General features: G+C 39.2%; 1 protein-coding gene across 1 annotated transcript in view; it reads left to right on the top strand.

Moving 5' to 3' along the window:
- Positions 1–19,283, top strand: part of TGFBR3 (transforming growth factor beta receptor 3) — a 173,460-nt gene that overhangs the window by 102,585 nt on the left and 51,592 nt on the right. The window contains exon 4 of the mRNA XM_016134290.2: positions 4,711–4,848. Within this exon, the coding sequence (XP_015989776.2) occupies positions 4,711–4,848 (138 nt within the window). The remainder of the gene's footprint in view (positions 1–4,710; positions 4,849–19,283) is intronic.

Below are 19,283 nucleotides of genomic sequence, written 5' to 3'. Positions count from 1 at the left end.
AGAGGGAGTAGACGATGGCTACATACAGCCTGGGTGTGATTTTATCAGTCTTGGTTATAGACACACTGCTAGAGTTTTTTTCTTATCTATTTCTGTGTAAACAGACTATTGGATCATTTAGTTCAGAGCATTGTTTGGTCTGGTTTTAGAGAACGGGAGTCTCTCTGGTAGTGTTTTGGATGACTTCATTGTTTCATGAGTCCATAGAGGCTATTACAAGAATCAGAAGTGTTGAAATAGAACCTCACTGACACGTTAGCAAAATTGGACAACCTTTGGACTCTCTTGTCAGTTGTTTCACTCAATTTGCTTTTGTTTGTTTTAAAAAAACCTCAGGAGGTCCACTTGAAACTTATTGGATTTTGTTAATCAGTATCACCGCACCCCCCCCCCAAAAATTAATTAATTTTAAAAACCTCAGGAGTAAGGGGTCTAACTAATAAACTTTATAGTAGAAATATCTTACATCTCTGCTATGAATCCTGAGAAATTTCAAAACAATTTTCATATGGCATCTTTCAATAAAGAGAGTAGAATTTTTTTCCTTTCCTAAGAAAGTACATAATTCATTTTCATAACATGATTTACAGAGTTTGAAACAATATGTAGTTCTTGCTTATTAATGATGGTTTTTGGAGAACTGAGAGGTCTTCACCCTAAGAGGGTCTAGAGAAATTTGTCTTTGTTTTCTGGTGATAACATGGGCAAGGAAGGACATGCTTCCTAAATGGGAGATAGGAAGGTTTTGTTTCTACTCGGAGGATTTATGCTCCTTAGAGTTGGCCTTGACTTTGGTCAAAACTGTATACAGATTCCCCAGGAAAGTACTGAGAAAAGATTTACTTTGAATTTCTTTATAAAGTAGGAGAAATACATTAATTACATCTAATAGGTTGTTGAAGTGCATAGATAACCTCAGGAGATCTAGTATAAATAGATGTCATAGGACAGATGAGACCAGTTAGCTTTCCTTCATTTAGGGGAGGGATCAGCAATCTATGTGTCTACATATGGAATGTGACAGATCAGATTTATTTGCATTTTCTCACACCATTAGGAACACTGAAAGTCAGCAATGTTTGAAACAAACATGATTAAAGCAGAAACTCCTGGATTAGGCCTTATGGTTATAAGAGATCACTGAAGCCCCAGAAATTGCATGTGGAAGTTTTTTAGTTCTAAGGTGTCATCTATTAAGTTCTTTCCCTGAGAAGATGACATCTTAAGACCACAACTGTAATTTCTAGTTTAGTTAGATGGAGTCTTTAGTTTGGTTTCTATTTCTGTTGTTACAATTTTCCTTCTTTTCTACAATGAATTCCTTAACCTGGGTTAATGAATATTTAACATGGAGTTCATGGGCCTGGGGATGGTTGTATTTCCCTGACATTATCTGTAAAATTGGTGTGCATATGAATATTGCGTGTGTGTGTATATGTGTACATGTGTATGGAGAAGGTTTATATCTTGCATTAAGTTCTCAAATACTATATAACTCTCAAGGGTTTAGAGAGTAGTCATTGTTCCTTCATTTGAAGTGCATCTCCTTTAGCCCCGTGAGCCTTCATAGTCACATGACCCCTAGGTTCAGTTTGGTATTACTTATGGAGCCCATGGACAAAGTGATGACCCTTATTTTTATGTAAATTTTACACTGGATTGAGAGTCAACTCTTTACTGTTTGGATTATCAAGATGGATATTATCAGAGACTGTTTATATCATTTTCCCATGGGCTGTTTCTTTGCTGCAGTCTGCCTTAGCTCTGATCTTTAGGCCATGATCATTGGACAAGAACCTACCTATGAAAAACTTCAGCAGTATGTTCTTTGTAACTGTAGTCTATCCTGAGCTATAATAGATTCTAAAGAGGAATTTTCTTTTTTCTTTCTTTGTTTCTTTTTGTTGTTGTTGTTTGTTTGCTTGCTTTTTCAGCCTGAGAAAAATTAGTTACTTGAACAGGAATTCTTTTAAGACATATCCAGGTATGTTCTCCTCACATTTCTAGGAGCTTTCATATCTTCATTTTTTTATTGGCTGTTTTTGGTTGCCCTTGATCTTCCCTTTGGCAAGATTTACTCAAATGGAGGAAGGGTAGAAGAGGAAGGTTGCTGAGGGATGAGGGAGGTGAGCAGGTACTTGGGGGACTTCATGTTCCTGTCATATGATCTTTAAACAAAAAGTATCGAGTATTTTCCTTTTAATTTCCCATAGTGTGAATTCTTCTTTGCCAAATGGTTTTGGGGCTTTGCCTGGGCCCCATGTGCCAGAGTCGAGGATTCATCTTGGCCAGACATTGCCACATATTGAAGAGGGAGCCGTTTCCAGGAAAGCTCAGAGAGCAGTGGCTCCTAGGAATCCTTCCTTGATTGTGTGAGCCAGGCTTTGACACTTTTGACCATCTGGAAAATTTTGGATGCAAGCACCAATATCTGTCTCATACATATTTTTCTTTTTATTTCCTAAGTTTTTAAAAAATTCTTGCTCATTTGAAATATATATTTATTACTATTTTATCTACAGGCTCCAAGAACTGTATGCCTAAGGGCTGCAAAGAAAATCATCAGAAAAAGAGTTAACACTCCCTCTGCGGATATATATTGCTATTCTTTATGCTATTATGGTGCTTGGTAAACAATTTTGGAATGAATAAATCTGGAAACTTTTTACCGACACGTACTATTGGTGACAGAGTGTTTCTTTTCTCAGGTGCTCTTGAACAAGTGACGATTTCACCTCTCCTTTCCGCACTCTACATAGCGTGTGCTTTCTGTGGTGCGCATCTCTCTGTTTCATTAATGCTACAGTTTAAATCTTTGCCACTGCTCTGTTTCTATAGCCTCTCTTGTTTACAATTATGGTCAAGCTGTTTATTTCTAGATGCAGATAAGATCTCCAGAATGCTGTGAGGTAGAGTCTGTATGACCAAGGAACATTTTATTCTGCTGTAGCTGTACTTGACATGCTATTCATTAGTATTCTGCTTTTAGTATATTCCTTATGCCAAATAGAAAAATATGATCCTAGCTGTCTTGTAGAAATAGCTCATGGTAGTTTTGAGTACTGCTCATGTTTTATTTTAAATTTTCTATAAATTGGCTACCTAAATCCTTTTGAACCTATTAATATATTTATCCTTTTTTATCTTTTATGTAACATAAATTTATGAATTTCTTGTGATAAATCATTTAAAAATTATCTACTCTGTATTAATCATAGTATTAAACATAAGATATCTTTGCTTATTGAGTCTACTTTGGAGATTAACGCACACACTCAACAATCAATAAATGAGATGGTGTTATATACTATAGTGCAAATACATAGAATAAAATACTTTTGTGACATTAAAAATTAGAAAATTAAATATCCAGTTGGCATTTTCTGAGTGACCGCCATGTACTAAGGCATGGGTATTGAAATTTAAGTAGAGTTTAATGCCTTATTATCAATGACCTGAGAGTATACTGCAATAAATGACACTGGTGTCACATAGGCATAAAAAATAGAGATACCTAAGGATCACAGTGGGCCAGCAGCCACTGGGAAGATGTAAAGTAGTCCAACTTTGAGTGCTCTGTCTCTGATGATTGTATAGACTGAAGGCATAGATCTAGACCATTTAATCCTCCTAAGGATTGTGGCTGGTATGTATTATTAGTCTCAGTGTATCACTCAGTCTGTGCCTTTCTAGCTAAAGTCCTTTTCTGTCCTTTTCCGCCCTTAACACTTTATGGTATTCTTTGGTGAGTTCACTTTGTTTAAATATGTGATTCTTGGGTCTTGCCTCACCCCTCTGTACAGAAAGCCAGTGTGAGACATGCCCTTGTGAAAGTATCTGTTCAATATTCTTTTTCCCACTTCCGCTGTCCCATGTTGATGCCGACTGACCATGGTTCATGTGCTCCAAGAAGACATTGTTGAACCCAGTTTCCTGCTGTCCTCACCAGTGCTTAATGATGGTGCTAGTGACGACACTGGTAACCCACGCTAGTCCTTGATCCGCTATCAAAATTGGCCACAGTCTCCTATCCAGGCTCATGGTTTTCTTCCCTGTTTTTTAATTAATTTATTTATTTTTTCCTTTTCAGCTGGGGTTGTATACAATCAGTTTTTATTCTGTGTGTTCTCTGTGCTTCATTTCTTTGGAAAACCCCTTCGAGCTAATAGCTGGGATGAGAAAAGCACTGGCTACTCTCCTTGGCAGTCCCTGTCCCTTAGCTTTCAACACATCTTTGGCAGAACTTGCTTAACTTTATAGAGGTTGGAACTTACCTGGAAGAGAAGAAGGTCATTATCTGGTGATCCAGGATGACCCATGCTCAAGGGTTCTGGACTCCAGTTTTTAGCTTAGTCATTTGACTTGAAGGATAAAATACCACTGAGGGAAGGTAACTTTTATTCTGCCTTTGCCAACTTTGAACACAATGTGTTTTGTTCATGTTCCACTATTACTGGGAGCTGAATCACATTTTAGTTGAGATTAGTGTAAGTTGACCATATGATATAGCTATTTTTGTAGTAAAAAAAAAAAAAAGGTCAATTATTGGCAATGTCATCTAGTTCAACCTCGTATATCTTATGTATGAATCTGAACTAGCTTATTGCTTGCGTTTATTAATGGTAAACTGTGAAAAAGTATTCCAGATACTATGTTAAGTGATTTTAATGGAAAGCCAGTGCTAAGATTCCTCTTTCTCTTGCTTCTTAGGTCACTCTGCACCTGAATCCCATCTCCTCAGTCCACATTCACCACAAGCCTGTTGTGTTCCTGCTCAACTCCCCACAGCCCCTCGTCTGGCACCTGAAGACAGAGAGACTTGCGACTGGGGTCTCCAGACTTTTCTTGGTAGGTGTTTGAAACCTTCCCATAGTGATCCTGAGCACAAGGATATAATGACCCTAAAACTTAGCAAGTCTTTTTAAAAGGTTTGTCTCATTGAAATAATACCAGAGTTCACAGTGTGTTAAATTGGGAGTATGTTCTTAGTGATCTTTGGATGGCATAGATACGCTTTCACAGAAAACAAGCACCACAGTGGATGGAGAGAGAGTTAGGTCTAGTTTGTGTGTTAGACCTACAGTCATACTCTGTGTGGCCTGAGCTTTGGTCTCAACTCTGAAGCCCACCCCCTTCCCCCCAACTTTTTGTGGCATCATGAGCAATGTAAATATTGTAAATAGCCACTAGGTGTGTGGTCTCCTACCACAAAAATAAATGCATGCAAACTCACTCTGTTTGTATATAACACAGACCTAGTTTCTGATATGAGGATCTGTTTGTTGAGAAAGTGACACAGTGAGCTCCAAATGAAAACATTTGTATTTTATAAAAAAGCTGGAACCCAGCTCTTATGGAAAGATCCAAATATTACCTACTATTTGTAAATCATGTCCTTTTAAGTTTGCCAGAACATTCAAGTTTGCTAGTTGTGGAGAAACTGATGGGTTGTTTGGATGGAATTTTTGGAGTATGACATCATGTCTGATGATGAGCAACATGCACTTCACAGTGATAGCTCACATTGTCTATTGCTAGAACTACATGCTAACGGCCTAAACTGCAGAGCCTTAGGCTGTTAAACCTCTCTTGCCCACAAGCATTCGAAACAAGAAGAGGCCTCAGTTAATAGTCTTTCTCTTGCGTAACGAATAAAATTTTCCTCATTAAATTCTCTTGATCCAGATCTGTAGCCTCTTGTCACTTGTTTTTGAAAAATACTTATAAAAACTCGGTGGTACCTGTTAAATAAAGTAAGAATCCGTAGTTAATACAGTTAGTAAGTAGATAAATACATGAGTAAAAAGGGGAGAAGGAGAAGCTCATCTTTATAGTAGAATGCCAATCAATTAATGTAGAAGTAATGATGGAGTTAGAAAATTATCATTTTGCAACTGTCATAGTGTAAATTGATTATGCAAGAGTCATCGATAGGTGCTAAAGCTAGTGGAGGTGGAGGGAGTTTGAGGAACAATATATTTGTACAGTCTTAAATTACTTATTAATGACAGGAGAAAAAAACAGTAACTATACGTAGTAGAGATGCCCAGTAGTACCTTAACCAAGGATCTGAATTAACATCAATACAGTGCAGATGGCCATTGTGTACCTTTAGATGTGATAACCTGAGAATAAGCGCAGCATCACTTACGTAGTATTAGTCATAGTAAAGAACACTTGGGAAGAATGTTGGATTTACTTTTCTAATTATGAAACATCTAGCTTGGTTGGCCCCAGATTGAAAGGAGTTCCTATTTCTGTGGGCTGTAGGTCCAGATGAAAAGTGTGAGTTGCATAGATCATAGTTGTACTGGTTGCTTTCTGGATTCCTTCTTCAATCTGCCATTCCTTTGGGTTTTAAGGGAAAGTATCTTACTCCTAGTTACTTATTTGCTTTAATGTTGTTTCGGATCTGTTAAAAATTGCCTCTTCAGTTTAAGATGAACTAACAATGAAAAAAAAGGAGACAGTTTTAGTAAACAATTTAACATTAACCGTATTTGGAGTTAATCCCATGTAATTAGATTCAGATCAGGGGATGGACCTAAAAGTACCAACATGGGAGGCAGCATTGGGAGAAGTCAAGGATTTAAATTCTTGGACACCTGAACTCTGCCTTCTTGTCCAGCAGGCTGAATTTAGGGAAGGTGGTTTTCTCTTATCTGTACTTTACTTCATAGCCAGGAAGAGATGGTAGAACATCTGTTGTTCATTCAGGCTCTCAGATCAGGAGATAACAAGTGATGCAAGTTCTGTCACAAACTAGGCAGCTTTCCCTAACAGAGTGTACTGAAGTGAAGAAAGCAAGGTGCTCTTCGCCTGAAATGACAGCCATTGCAGCAGAGGGGCCAGCTGCTGGGTAGAAACCCAGTAGTTCGTTCTAGTGATCTACTTATAGTAGTTAAGAGTTAAAGCTTGTAGATAAGATAACTAAATTATTTTGCATAAAGTGTTTCATCTAAACACTTCAGAAAGCTGATGAAATCTTTGGAAACTGCGGCTTAGCTGTTTCTATTACTGTATTCTCCAAGGTTAGAGAGCTTAGAGGGGTTGAGGAAGAGAGGGTAGGTCTCTTAACTCTCACTTTAAGACACCTACGTCCTTACTTCTTCCCTGATAGCCTGCTGAAGGATTTGCATTACTGACTTAAAACTATCTTTACTTTCTAGGTAGAATTATAATACCTTTAAGGTTTTTGTTTTTTGTTGTATTTTTTTTTTTTAAGTAGGGTGGTGAGAAAATTTCAAGTAATGGTATATGCTCATCTATCAGGGTGATCTTTTAATTTAAGTCAACATGTTTGCATTATTATAACTGCCCAAATTTAAAAAAGAAACTTTATAATTAGTTTGCAGGGCTTTATGTTACTCAAAATGTCTCAGTCACCCATGAGGGTGACTGAAAGCATTATACAGCAGGTCCTCAAACAACATTGTTTCATTTAACACCATTTTGTTACAACTATGAATAAGGGGAAAAAAGATTCCTATCCACGGCCACTGTCTGTGTGGGTTTTCTCCAGGTATTCCCATTTCCTCCCACATCCCAAATATGTACACGTGAGGTGAATCGACGTGTCTCAGTTGTCTCAGTGTAAGTTAGTGTGGGTGTGAATGGCCCTGCGATGGAAGGGTGTCCTGTCCAGGGTGGGTTCCCCCCTTGCACACTGAGTTGCAAGGATAGGCTCTGGCCACCTATGACCCTGATCTGGAACAAGTGGATTGGAAAAGAATTTTCTTACTTGTTTTTATTAATCTTTCTTAAATGTATGTATAGCTTGCATTTATTTTAGTGTTTAATATTGGAAGTGTTTTGGGGTCTTTATTTAGAAGTTTGATGTTTATGTGACCAGAAAGATGCCATATGAACTTAACTCTTGTTTATGTAAATTAGCCTACAGTAAAATTGGTTTCGTTATGTGTAGTTTTGCTTAAGAATTGGTTTTGTCGTACATTGTTTTCCAAGAACCTATCAAAGACATTAAGTGAGGACTTATCGTACTTTAATACTGTCTAATAAAAGTATCTTTTTTCTGTCAAATTCCAGTCTTCGTGATTCTACAGTGCAAGCAAAAGGGAATGTGTCAGGCAGGGAGAAAGTAGTGTTGAGTTTCCTCTGCAAGTGTAGTTCCTTTATCTAGTTGTTCTGGTTACCTAGGAAATGGGACTAGGATAAAGAGTGTTTGTTTCAGGCTGAGTCTCAAGTAGTGGATCCATTAGTATAAGTCACAGAGACACAGACACACACACACACACGATAGAGTTATCACAGCTTTGTAGTTTTCTTTTGTAAGGTGTCTAGATGGCCCAGAGAATACTGGTTAGGTTAGAATTGTCCTTTAGTGCAATCGGAAATAAATATAATTGTATCCTCTCAGTCTATCATGTTGAAACTATAAGTAAAACTCTCCTAGAAGAATTATCTAAGCTTATTTTTGTTTATGCAGTTATTTCCACATTAAATAAAAAGCAAGGTAGCTCAACTGGGCAATCGATGTCTGAACTTTCAACCTGAGTTTGCCAAAAAAGATTGGGAAGAGATACAATATTAGATTGTCTTTCAAAAGACACTAGAATTTGAATAGACATTTCTCCAAAGAGAAAGTGCAAATGGCCAATAAACACCTGAAAAGATGCTCTTTGTCATTTGTCATTAGGAAAAAGCAAATTTAAAATCACAATAAGATGTCACTGCATACCCGCTAGGATTGCTATAATAAAAAAGGTAGATAATCACAAGTGTTGTTAAGGATGTAGGGAAGTTGGAACCCACTTTTGGCAATATAAAATGGTGCTTTGGAAAACAATTGGGCAAAACATATGTCCACAGAAAAACTTGTCCACAAATGATAATAGCAGCACTATTCATAATAATCCAAAAGGGCAAATAACCCAAAATGTCTGTCAACTGAAAAATGATATATCCATACAATGGAACATCATTTCGCCATTAAAAGAGTGAAGTGGTGATACGTATGCCATGGATTAAGCTTGAAAACATTACAAATAAAAGAAACCAGGCAGAAAAGGCCACCTATTGTATGATTCCATTTATATATAATGTCTCAAACAGTCAAATTTATAGAGATGGAAGGTCGATCAGCAGTTGCCAAGGCCTGATAGGAGGGGAGAAGGGGGAGTTTCTTTTCAGGGAGAAGTAAAATGTTCTGGAATTAGATAGCGGTGACTATTAGCACCATTGTGAATATTACTACAATTGTTAATATACTAAACACACAGCTGTACAGTTTAAAAGGATGAATATGATATCTCAATAAAGTGACTTACAAGGGTGAATTATAATTATGTAATTTATATAATTATAGTAAGGGCAAATGATATCTCAATAAAGCTATTATGAAAAAACTTGCTGCAGGACACTTTTTAAAAGGGATGGTATTAAATTTAATAAACTAAATTATAAAATCTTTTTATTTTATCCCATGTACCTATCTGATTTTTTATAAACCTTCCTTTCTTTGTGCTCCGAATGTGAACACTCTCGCCTACAAGGTCTACAGACTGGGAGTCCTGAAACAAGGAGAAATTCTTAAGATGAGACCCTAAGGCCTGACTTCTTATAACATAAAATGTCTAGTCCAGAGGCCTTGGCCAGTTTTTTAGTATCAGACTTAGTTACTTTAATTGCTCATAAGGAAAAACAGTGTCTGAGGTTAGGACAGTCTCAAGAAATAAACTGCAACTGTCTCCAACCTCATTCACTCTTGGGATTACTGTGCTGTGGTTTATTTTTTCTAGCCATTTATCACTAAAATCAGAAAAGAAATGTATGTAAATGTGTACATTTGGTTGAAAATGTGGCATGGAAGAGGATGTTGGTCTCCAAGGTAGGGTTTCCGTATTTAACAAAGATAAATGATGCTCAAGTAAATGTGAATTTCAGATAAATAATCACTAATTTTTTTTATTATGTTCATGCAATATTTGGGGCATTCTTTACTGAAAAATTTATTGTTTATCTGAAATTCAAATTTAATTAGGTGTCCCGGGTTTTATCTGGCATTTCTCCTCAGAGGTAAATTAGGTTTTTGTTTCTAGTTAACATTCTGGCCTGCATATCAGGAGGCCTGAGAACTAACTAGTCTTGGCTCTGCCACTGAGTAGTTATACATCACTGGACAAAATCACTTAACTACTAGGGCCTCAGTTTCCTCATCTCTAAAGTGAGGAAGTGGTACCAGCTGATCTCTAACATTTCTCCCAGCTTTCAAACTCTGATTTTTTTTTTTTTGATAATACAACTGTTAGATATTATATCCCAATTTAATTAGAAACAGAAAATGGTAAAATCTGAGCATTGCCTCTTCAGCAAATCCAAATAAATATCAGGGCAGGGCAGTTGAAATAAATGAGAAACTAAATTCTATGCTGTTGGCTTTGGATTAAAAACAAATCAAAATTTAATCCTAATGAAAAATGTAAATTAATACCAGGAACATGCTTAATATTTAAAACCTGATTTTGTGTTTCTGAGAAGGGAGGAGGGATGGGTGAAGAAGTGGGGGTTGCCAAAATCTGGTTTATTCCTTTTACTTAAACTTGGGGTGGGGTGGGGGGAGGTCCAAATATTTTGGGCCTCTGCCATTAAACCACAGGCAGTTCTCTGGTCTGCACTGCAGTTTGGATGACTGACAAGGCTCAGTGAAAAACAAGTGCTATTTGTTTTCCTGTGCCCAGTATTTAACTGGAAATCAGAAGGCGAAATTTCCAATCAGTTGTTAAATAGCCCCAGATGTGTGCTTAGCTGTGCTCTAGGAAGGGACATGCATAGTCTGTACCACGGCACGTGTCCAGTCGTTCCTTTTCATGAATCCAAGTGATGTGTAATTGAGGATTGTAGTGTGCAAAAAATGCCCTGTGACTAACTCAGACGCTCAAGTTTGCTTGTGCAGAAGGGAACTTTAAAAATTTTTCTGTATTCTCTACTGCATTGCATTAAACAAACAAAAAAAAACCTGGAAATGATTTTTTTCTTTTTTAATTTTCTCCTTTTCCTTGTTTGTCAGTTCCTCCACATTTAGAAAAACAGGACAGTAGCATACCTAGTATGTGACGGTTTATGTATCTCCTTGTTTTTAGTGCCTGCAGGATGCTGGGAACTGTGCTAGGTGTGGAGGATCCAGAGGGAAATGGAGTGGATTGCCGGCCCTCACAGAGCTTTCCATTTTGTGGGAGAGATGATTAAGAGATGAGGAATTACAGTTTAGTGTAATAAGTACCATTGTTGGATCCTGGAAATTGGAGAAAATGAGAATCCTTGTATTCCAGGTGCAATTAAGGCAGCTCCCGCTGTGAGGTTGACTGAGGAGCAAGCATGGGACAGATGGGTCAGGGTCGCAAACACAAGCACAGCTTTTTTGCTCAACCAGAATTGTTGCCCCTATGTGATAGGGGTCTGGATATATTATTTTGAATTTTCCAGGGAGGTCTTTCCCCAACTAAGTTCTCTCTTAAAGGCAAATTCAGTAACTAAATGTTTCAAGATTATTCCTCTTTTTTTTTTTCTTTTTTTTTTTTTTAATGCCTTTTGTGGAATGACTCACTGTGTCCTGTGGGATATTCCAAGTGGTTGTGTACTGTGCATTTTTGTTCCAGAGGCTGCTTATCTGTTGGTTTTGTGGCTTGTCCGTAAGAGCCCTAATTATAAGGGGCTTGTGCCTCTCATAAGCTAAGGTCAGTCGACTACCATATTTCCTAGGAACAAGTTTCTGGCCCTTTTGTGGTGAGAGCTCTTCCTAAATGTCACTGTGGCAATTAGAGAACTGGAAAGAGTCCAGGTTCAGCTAGTAATCCTGGTCCAGAAAGATTTTTTGAAAGACTTAATGGGGTTTAACCTGACTCCTGGGTTAAGGCTGGTGAATGTTGCCAGCGAGTGGCCCCTCGGCCTCATGAGGTTTGCCTGGGTGTATTCTTCCTGATCAAGACATCCTGTCCTGGAGGTTCAGGCAGATGTAGACTTTTCCTGGCTCAGCCAGACTTGCTGTGTCATGTCTATGTGCGGACATGGGCCCTAGCCCCATGAAGGCTTTGCTTTCATTCAACAAATTGAGGTTAAATAAACTCGATTGCACTGAGGGAGGAAGGTTGGTATTCATGTAGAATCTTATGACATCCTTTAAGGTTTTACTGTCTAAGGCTAATCTGGTAATTTGAAGACACTGCCCTTCCCTGGGGTTGGGCAGTTATCTTAAATGTTACATCTCTAGTGCCTTTGGTCAGGTTGCTGTTTGGTTAAAAAAACAAATATATTTTTAAGGCAGGTTGCAAAATATTTTTTCCATGTCGTGGACGGGGTGGGGATAGGTAGGAAATCTGCCCCTGGGAGATTCTGGTGAGGTTGACTTGAAAGCTCATGGTTATGCCTTGATCATCTCATAAACTACAGACAATGAGGCCCTTGGTAAGCAATCCCCAAAGGTGGCCCAAATTCCCCGTGTCTGGAAGGGACCACAGGATGGCCTGACTTCTTCCTGGGCATGGATGGAGTTTATCTGAGGTCACCTAGTTCTGACACTCCAAAGCCTCCATCACCTAACTCTCTGGCTTGGAAGCAGATTTCTACAGGGGAAGAAGGAGCTCCATTAGCCTTTCTTATTTATTTGTTTAGGGTAGAATATGTATCCTAAGATCTACTTTTGCCCTTGATCTTGACGCCCTATCCCCTCATGGCCTGGGGTCTTTCTTGCAGATTTGGGCTCCTAATGCCACTGAGCCAGGGAGTCATCACTGGTCTGCTTCTGCTTTGTCCTGTTTAGGTAGTGAATGACACAGCTGGGAGGGTGTACCTGGAGGTCAGGAGCCTAGTCCAGCTGCCATCTTTGCAAAAGACCACTACCCACTTGCTCTGTAGCCCTTCCATCTTTATCACAGAGAGCCTGTTCTGGAGATTACATTTTCTGGGTAATATAGGATGCTGGAAGATACTCAGAGCTGCTGTTTGGAGCCAGTGCTGCTCCAGCCCTTGAACACAGGACTTACATATCCTTTCCTAGAAGTTTGGACAGGCAGGCTACGGTCCTGCCACAGTGAGGAATGATTTGGGGCCTGTCAACCTCAAGATCTGTCAGACAACTCTTGTAAACTGTCGTGAGGTGTGAGCCATGTGCTAGCACTCTTCTAAGCACTTTACACATATTATCTTATTTAATCTTTATAAGAAGCCTATGAACTGAGGTACTATTATCTTTAATTTAAGATGAGGAAACTGACACAAAGAGGTTGACGTGTGCATGGTCACACAACTAGTAAGTGGTGTCTATAATCCATGTAAAGTGCTAAGAATAGTCCCTCGCACATAGTAAATGCTCAATAAATGTTGGCAATAGTAATAATAAATACTTCTTTACATGATGGGGCTTAGTAGTTTAGCCTACATTTCCCCTGCTTTCTCCCTTTATGTCACATATCTCAGATTTTGATCCTGGGATTGAATGAAGTTATGCTTTCAATGAGAGCAAGTAGATATGACTAGGGATATTGAGTTTTAATTGTCCACTGTCATCTGGCCCACGGTCTCCTTTTACAGAGGAAAATACTTGGGTTAAATAGCTTTCCCCGAGATCTAGATGCAGAGGTGGTCTTGGTCCCATCTGACTATATATAACAGCAGTATTCCTAGATACCATGTAAGCTTCTGAAGTAATGTTGGCACTTACTCTATGGCTGGAAGTTAGCTATGGTAGCTGCTACCTTAAAAATAACAGCATTGTAAAAGTGATTAAACCTGCCCAGTATTTTAAGTCAGTTTTTTCCTGATTTTCCCCACTTCGCTTAGAACCTCTGCCCCTATCTTTCAGTCACAGATAGTGCAAGGAAGGTGATTAGGTGACCTCCTGAGAGACAGACATGATTCAGGTGCCCCATACTTTCCAGAGGGTAAACGGAGACCTTACTGGGGACATTCTTAAACTGCCTGAGTCAAGGCGTGACTGTGACGTCATCTGTAACTCTGGCCTCTATTCAGGAGCCACCAATTACTATCTCACAGGACTTCAGAAGTGAACTCATTAAGAGCCGTTTCAGGAAGGGCATCACTCACTGACTCAGTGAGAACCTGGTGTGGAATCACTTCCCAGTCTCATTTCAGCAAAATGTATTGTGAATGGCTTAAGTACTGGGATCTAGGTCATGCCAGTATTTCACTGAGGTAAGGGTTTTAAAACTGCTTATTGACCCTTTTCTTAAGATCATGTTCTTCTGGTTGGCCCGTCTCTGGATCAGCTACTCCAGGTTTCCCTGCTTAATATCTGTATCTGCCCATGGCTGTCTGGGGATCATTTCTTCAGAGACATTAAATGTGTCCAGTGCAATTTTCTTGGCTTTGGCATAGATCTCCTTGGTCTTCTCCAGAGACTTAAATGTAGACTGGAAAATGGCAGCGAGCACAGGAACACAGCCTTGGTTTGAGAGCTGATGTTAAGAAGCTCAAGAGGGCTACAATCAGTTTGGGAGCTGAAAGCCCTACCTCCATCCTGCCCTCCTCGCCCCCGGAAAATGCCCCTTAGAACACCTCCCCCACCCCTGCAAACCATTACTAGGTCTATGGTTGCTGAACCAGAATATGCAGCTCCATTCCTCTTGGGTCTTGCATCAGCCATTCAGAGGCTGTGTCAGTCAGGGGTTATCCAGAGAAAGAGAACCAATAGGGAATACATGTGAAGAGATTTATTGCAGAGAACTGACTTAGGCCATTGTGGGGCTAGGCCAAGCAAGTCAGAAATTGCAGGGCCAGAGGTCAGGAAGGCAGTGGGAACTCTCACGCGTGAGCTGAGCATCAGCCCTGTTCTTAAGGCCTTTCAACTGAATGAATCAGGCTCATACAGGTTATCTAGGATAGCCTGTCTCCCTTACCTAGATCCACCTGATTACAGATTTTAATCATCTCTACAAACTACCTTCCCAGGAACATCTAGATTAGTGTTTGATTGAATAGAGAGGGATAGCTAAGCCAAGATGACATATAAAACTGTCTCAGTAGCATTTACATCTTAAATCTATACAGCTTGATATTTTTGCCATGCTGTATCTGCCGTAGTTTCTATTCAATCATTTTTAGAGCCTCTGACAGTTTTCATCTTTGTTGTTTACTGTAAGAGATCTCTCTTCTTCCAGCCGAGCAATTATTTGTTTCCATAACAGTCATTACTATTTCTGTCTGCCCCTCCATCCCCTTTCTCTTCTGCTTTCACCAGCACAGCTCCTCAGGTCCCTGGGGAAGTGGAGAAAGAGAAGGAAACAACTCAATGGGGAGAATCTCTGTACAAGAGGCAGGGAAAGGCACAACTCCTGCTTTGCCTCTCTGCTTTACCTTTTCGCTCTCTTGAAAGCCTGGGTTTGTATTGCATAGTTTTTGGAGTTCCACAGACACAATTTGAATCTGCACTCATCCCTTGCTAAAACTAAGTAATCTGGAGCTTTACCTAACCTCTCAGAGCCCTGGTTTCTACAGTTGTCAGATATGAGGATTCGAAATCTATGAAATGTGCACTTAGTACGTGGTCAGGAAGAGCCTTTATAGTTATATCTCCCAGTGTTCTATTAGTAAGGGGCCCAGGGGGCTCTGTCTACCCAAGTCTGCTGATTTCTTGAGTTTAGTAGTTGACTACTCCATGGTGGTGTAGAAGGAGCTGTAGAGTGAGAAATGAGGTCTTTGGTTTTATTGTCAATCCTGCTTATAACAGTCTCTGTGCCTTGGGCAGATTCTTTAGCTTCTCTGAGCCTTAATGTCCTCTTCTGAGAAATGGAACTTAGGTTATCAGTCTTGATGAAGAGGAACTCTCTAAAGAGAATTCTAGGAACCTATTTGGAGCCAAGTGTATGTGGAATTCACTTTGTACCCTGGAACCGGGGTTAGCAGATTGGATGTAAGTTAAAAGAAAAATAAAAGAAAGAATCCTGCCCAGCGAGGGATTTCCCAGAAGCACATTTAGAGGGCAAAAATAGATTGAAGATCGTGGCAAGTAATAATAATGATGCCAACATTTTATTTTTTCCTGAAAAACACCCTTTAGATGGCAAATGCACTTTAAGTTTTGGGTCAAGCCCCTCCTAATGTCATGCTAACATTGGAAGATGAGAAAGGGTAAATTTAGGAATCTGAAGAGATCATTTTGTGAGGCCAATGAGGATTCTTGTGTGGCCTGGGACTCTACTTTGGAAAACTCCATTATAAAGCAGCTCATGCTTCATTAATTTGGTATCTAGTGGGGACTGAGTCTGTCTTTCAGATGGAGTGAGATCTCCTGCTTCTCTTTGTATATATACATATTCACATACACTATCATTTTTGTAACATTTCCATGGGAGATTAGAGGATTTCTTTTATACTGGCCCGCATTCAAGTCTATGCATGTTTATATTTGGAGGGCAGCGTCTCAGAACTTTCCCCTTAGACATGTGTAAACATGTAGGGTGTTAAGAACAGTTAGCAGTTTCAATCTTTTAGTTCTTTATATTTCAGCAAAACTAAAAATTAAAAAGAGAGGATAATCAAGAATGTTTTGAGAAAAATTGTTGAATATGTTTTAAGTCATTTTTTTTGAAAGAAAGTAATCTGGTTATGGATATAAAGTAAAAACACCCAAGGGTTTTTAAATGGTGGCATGGATTTATGTTTCTTGAACGCCCAGTAGGCAGGTACCATAACCACATGGCTCATGAATATGTAGCTTGCGAATTAGGACTATAGATTCATGGGCATGGAAGTTATTATTTCTTTAAAACAAACTTAAAAAAATATATTGAGTCATGATATATGGTTAATAGAAAACATGTTTCAGATCATATTTCATATCACGTGGCTTTGGAGGGAATAGGCAAACACAGCCCTCCCAGGAACTGGGTAGGGAGAACGTGTGATTTTCCTCTTTTGGAATGTAGGGTTCAGTCCTCATTTGGGAAGTAAATATTTCAGTACTGTTCCAGTACTTTATGTCAGTTTGTTTTTGCTGGACTTTGTGCACAAAATATATCAAAGCGTCATCTCCATAACATCTTTCTGTGTGGGCACTATTATGAGTTCTAGAGCCAACATACATAAATCCTAGTTATCCATAAACCTAAATTCTAGAGAAATGCCTATTCTAGTTTACTGTGTATCTTTTTGTCCCCTAGAATTGAACTAGCAAATACTTGGCATGACAGGTGCTTCTGAAATTCAGTGTGTTTTTCCTGGCTTCATTTGTTTTCCTTATTTTGCTCTATTTTCCTAAGTAGGCAACTCCAGAAGAGATTTATCTATGTGCAAGAATCAGGAAAAGGGAATAAGAATAATAGAAGTTGGGTGTAGGGCAGAACAAAAGAGGGAGAGAAGCTGATTCCGATTGTGTAAGTGCTGAACTTTCACCAATGCCAAAGTCATGTGAATGTGTGAAATAGGGTTTGTGAGTTAGAGCAGCCCCACAGGGCTGTAACCTGAATAGCAGGCGCTCACTCGACTGATAACTCAAGTTCCATATGGTCTACAGCTGAGCTATGGGTGTGTGTATGTGTGTGCGTGTGTGCACACGCGCGCGCGTGTGTGTGTTTCCTGGAACAGATTTTCTTCTGAGATCTCAGCAGGCTTTTTTGTATCATTGGAGAGCTATGGCTCCTCTTATTTCACAAGGCTCTATTTTTTTTTTCTTTTTAGATGTGCAAGAAGATGACTCCATCCATGACTTGGCTTTACTCTCTCCCTCTTGCCTTTTTTTTTTTTTTTTTTAACCAGTGCAAGGGAAGAAGATTCTTGCTTGTTCTCTGAGCAATCCTGTTTACGCTTTACAAAGACTATTTGGAGTTTAAATAATATTTGTATCTATGGCCTAGAGCAGTGATCATCAAGTATGCATTGGAATCATGAGGGAGATTATAGTGCAGTTTCCTGGCCTGCACATTCTTACCCAACCCCAAAATCTGCATTTTAATATACTTCTGTCTATGATATACTGGTTTAAGAATCATGCTTTGGGAAGCATTGGGTTTGAGATGTTTTCTTAACATTGATTTATGTTCTGAGACCAGACCAAGAAGTAGATGGATGGATGAAGGGACATTGTCAGTTCATCCTTCCTTAGGGTCATGTTGGAGGAGGCTCTAGAGCAGTAGAAATAAAATGCAAACCATATAGGTAATTGTAAATCTTCTCTTAGTAAATTTAAAAAGTAAAGGAAATTAAGCGAAATTGATTATAGTGACATATATTATTTAACCCAGTATATCCAAAATAATATCATTTAACATGTCATCAATAAAATATTACTGAGATTTTAAAAGTTTTTTCTTGCCTGTATGACATAGTACAAAGTCTGTTATATATTTTACATTTACAACACAGGTCAATTTAACTAGCAACATTTCAAGTGCTTAGCGGTGGCATGTGGTTAGTGACTATTATATTGAACATCTGTAGAGCAGCAACAGCCCTGAGCTGCTGGCAGACACATGGCTGATCATTGTCATTTCTCTACTCATCCTGAGTAGGACCTCAGAATCCTTCTTCGCACAGAACTTTAGGCAGGCACCGCCAATTCATTGGACCTCAAGATTCATTCATTTATTAAACAAATACTTATGGAGTGTGTTTTCCATACCCAGCACTGTTCTAGGTGCTTGGGATATACCCATGAACAAAGCAGACTAAGATCCTAGCTTCTGAAGGAGCTTGCATTCTAGTGGGAGGAGATGGTCAATTAGCATTTTAAATAAGTAAATTATATAGTAGTTTGGAAGATGATTATTCTAATACTATACTGTACTATACTGATACTAATACTATACTATACTATACTGATACTAATACTATACTATACTTTACCGTAGAAATAAGAACATGTAAAGCATGTAAAGGTTTAGGGGGACTCAGGATTGCTAGAGTTTGGGCCGCTGGGTAGTTAGATTGTAATTTTAAATAGGCCCCATTGAGAAGGCAACATGACTGTGGACTTGAAGGAGGTGAGGTCAAACTTCAGAGGAGACGGAATTACCACCTGTGATCTAGCTTGGCCTGCATTTTCACCAGGAGTGTTGATCGGGGAGCATTCTTTGAGGGGTGGGCTCAAGGAGGTGGGAGGAGAGGGATGGGCCTAGGTGAGGCCTTACAGTATGGCACTATCCTCGGCAAAGCTCCTCTCTCCTTCCTCACTGAAGATGAAAGCAACTTGGGGGCAGCCCAGGGAGAGACTGTGATGCAACTGCCAGGCCTCTGAGTCAGCTGATGTGCTGAGATAAGTGCTAAAACGAAGAACCTCGGTTCCAGGAAAATGGTGACTGCACCCAGGAGCCAGC

The sequence above is a fragment of the Rousettus aegyptiacus genome, unplaced genomic scaffold (assembly GCF_014176215.1).
Source record: "Rousettus aegyptiacus isolate mRouAeg1 unplaced genomic scaffold, mRouAeg1.p scaffold_m13_p_1, whole genome shotgun sequence".
In the NCBI taxonomy this organism is placed as follows: domain Eukaryota; kingdom Metazoa; phylum Chordata; class Mammalia; order Chiroptera; family Pteropodidae; genus Rousettus; species Rousettus aegyptiacus.
This window is presented reverse-complemented; position numbering and strand designations above follow the sequence as displayed.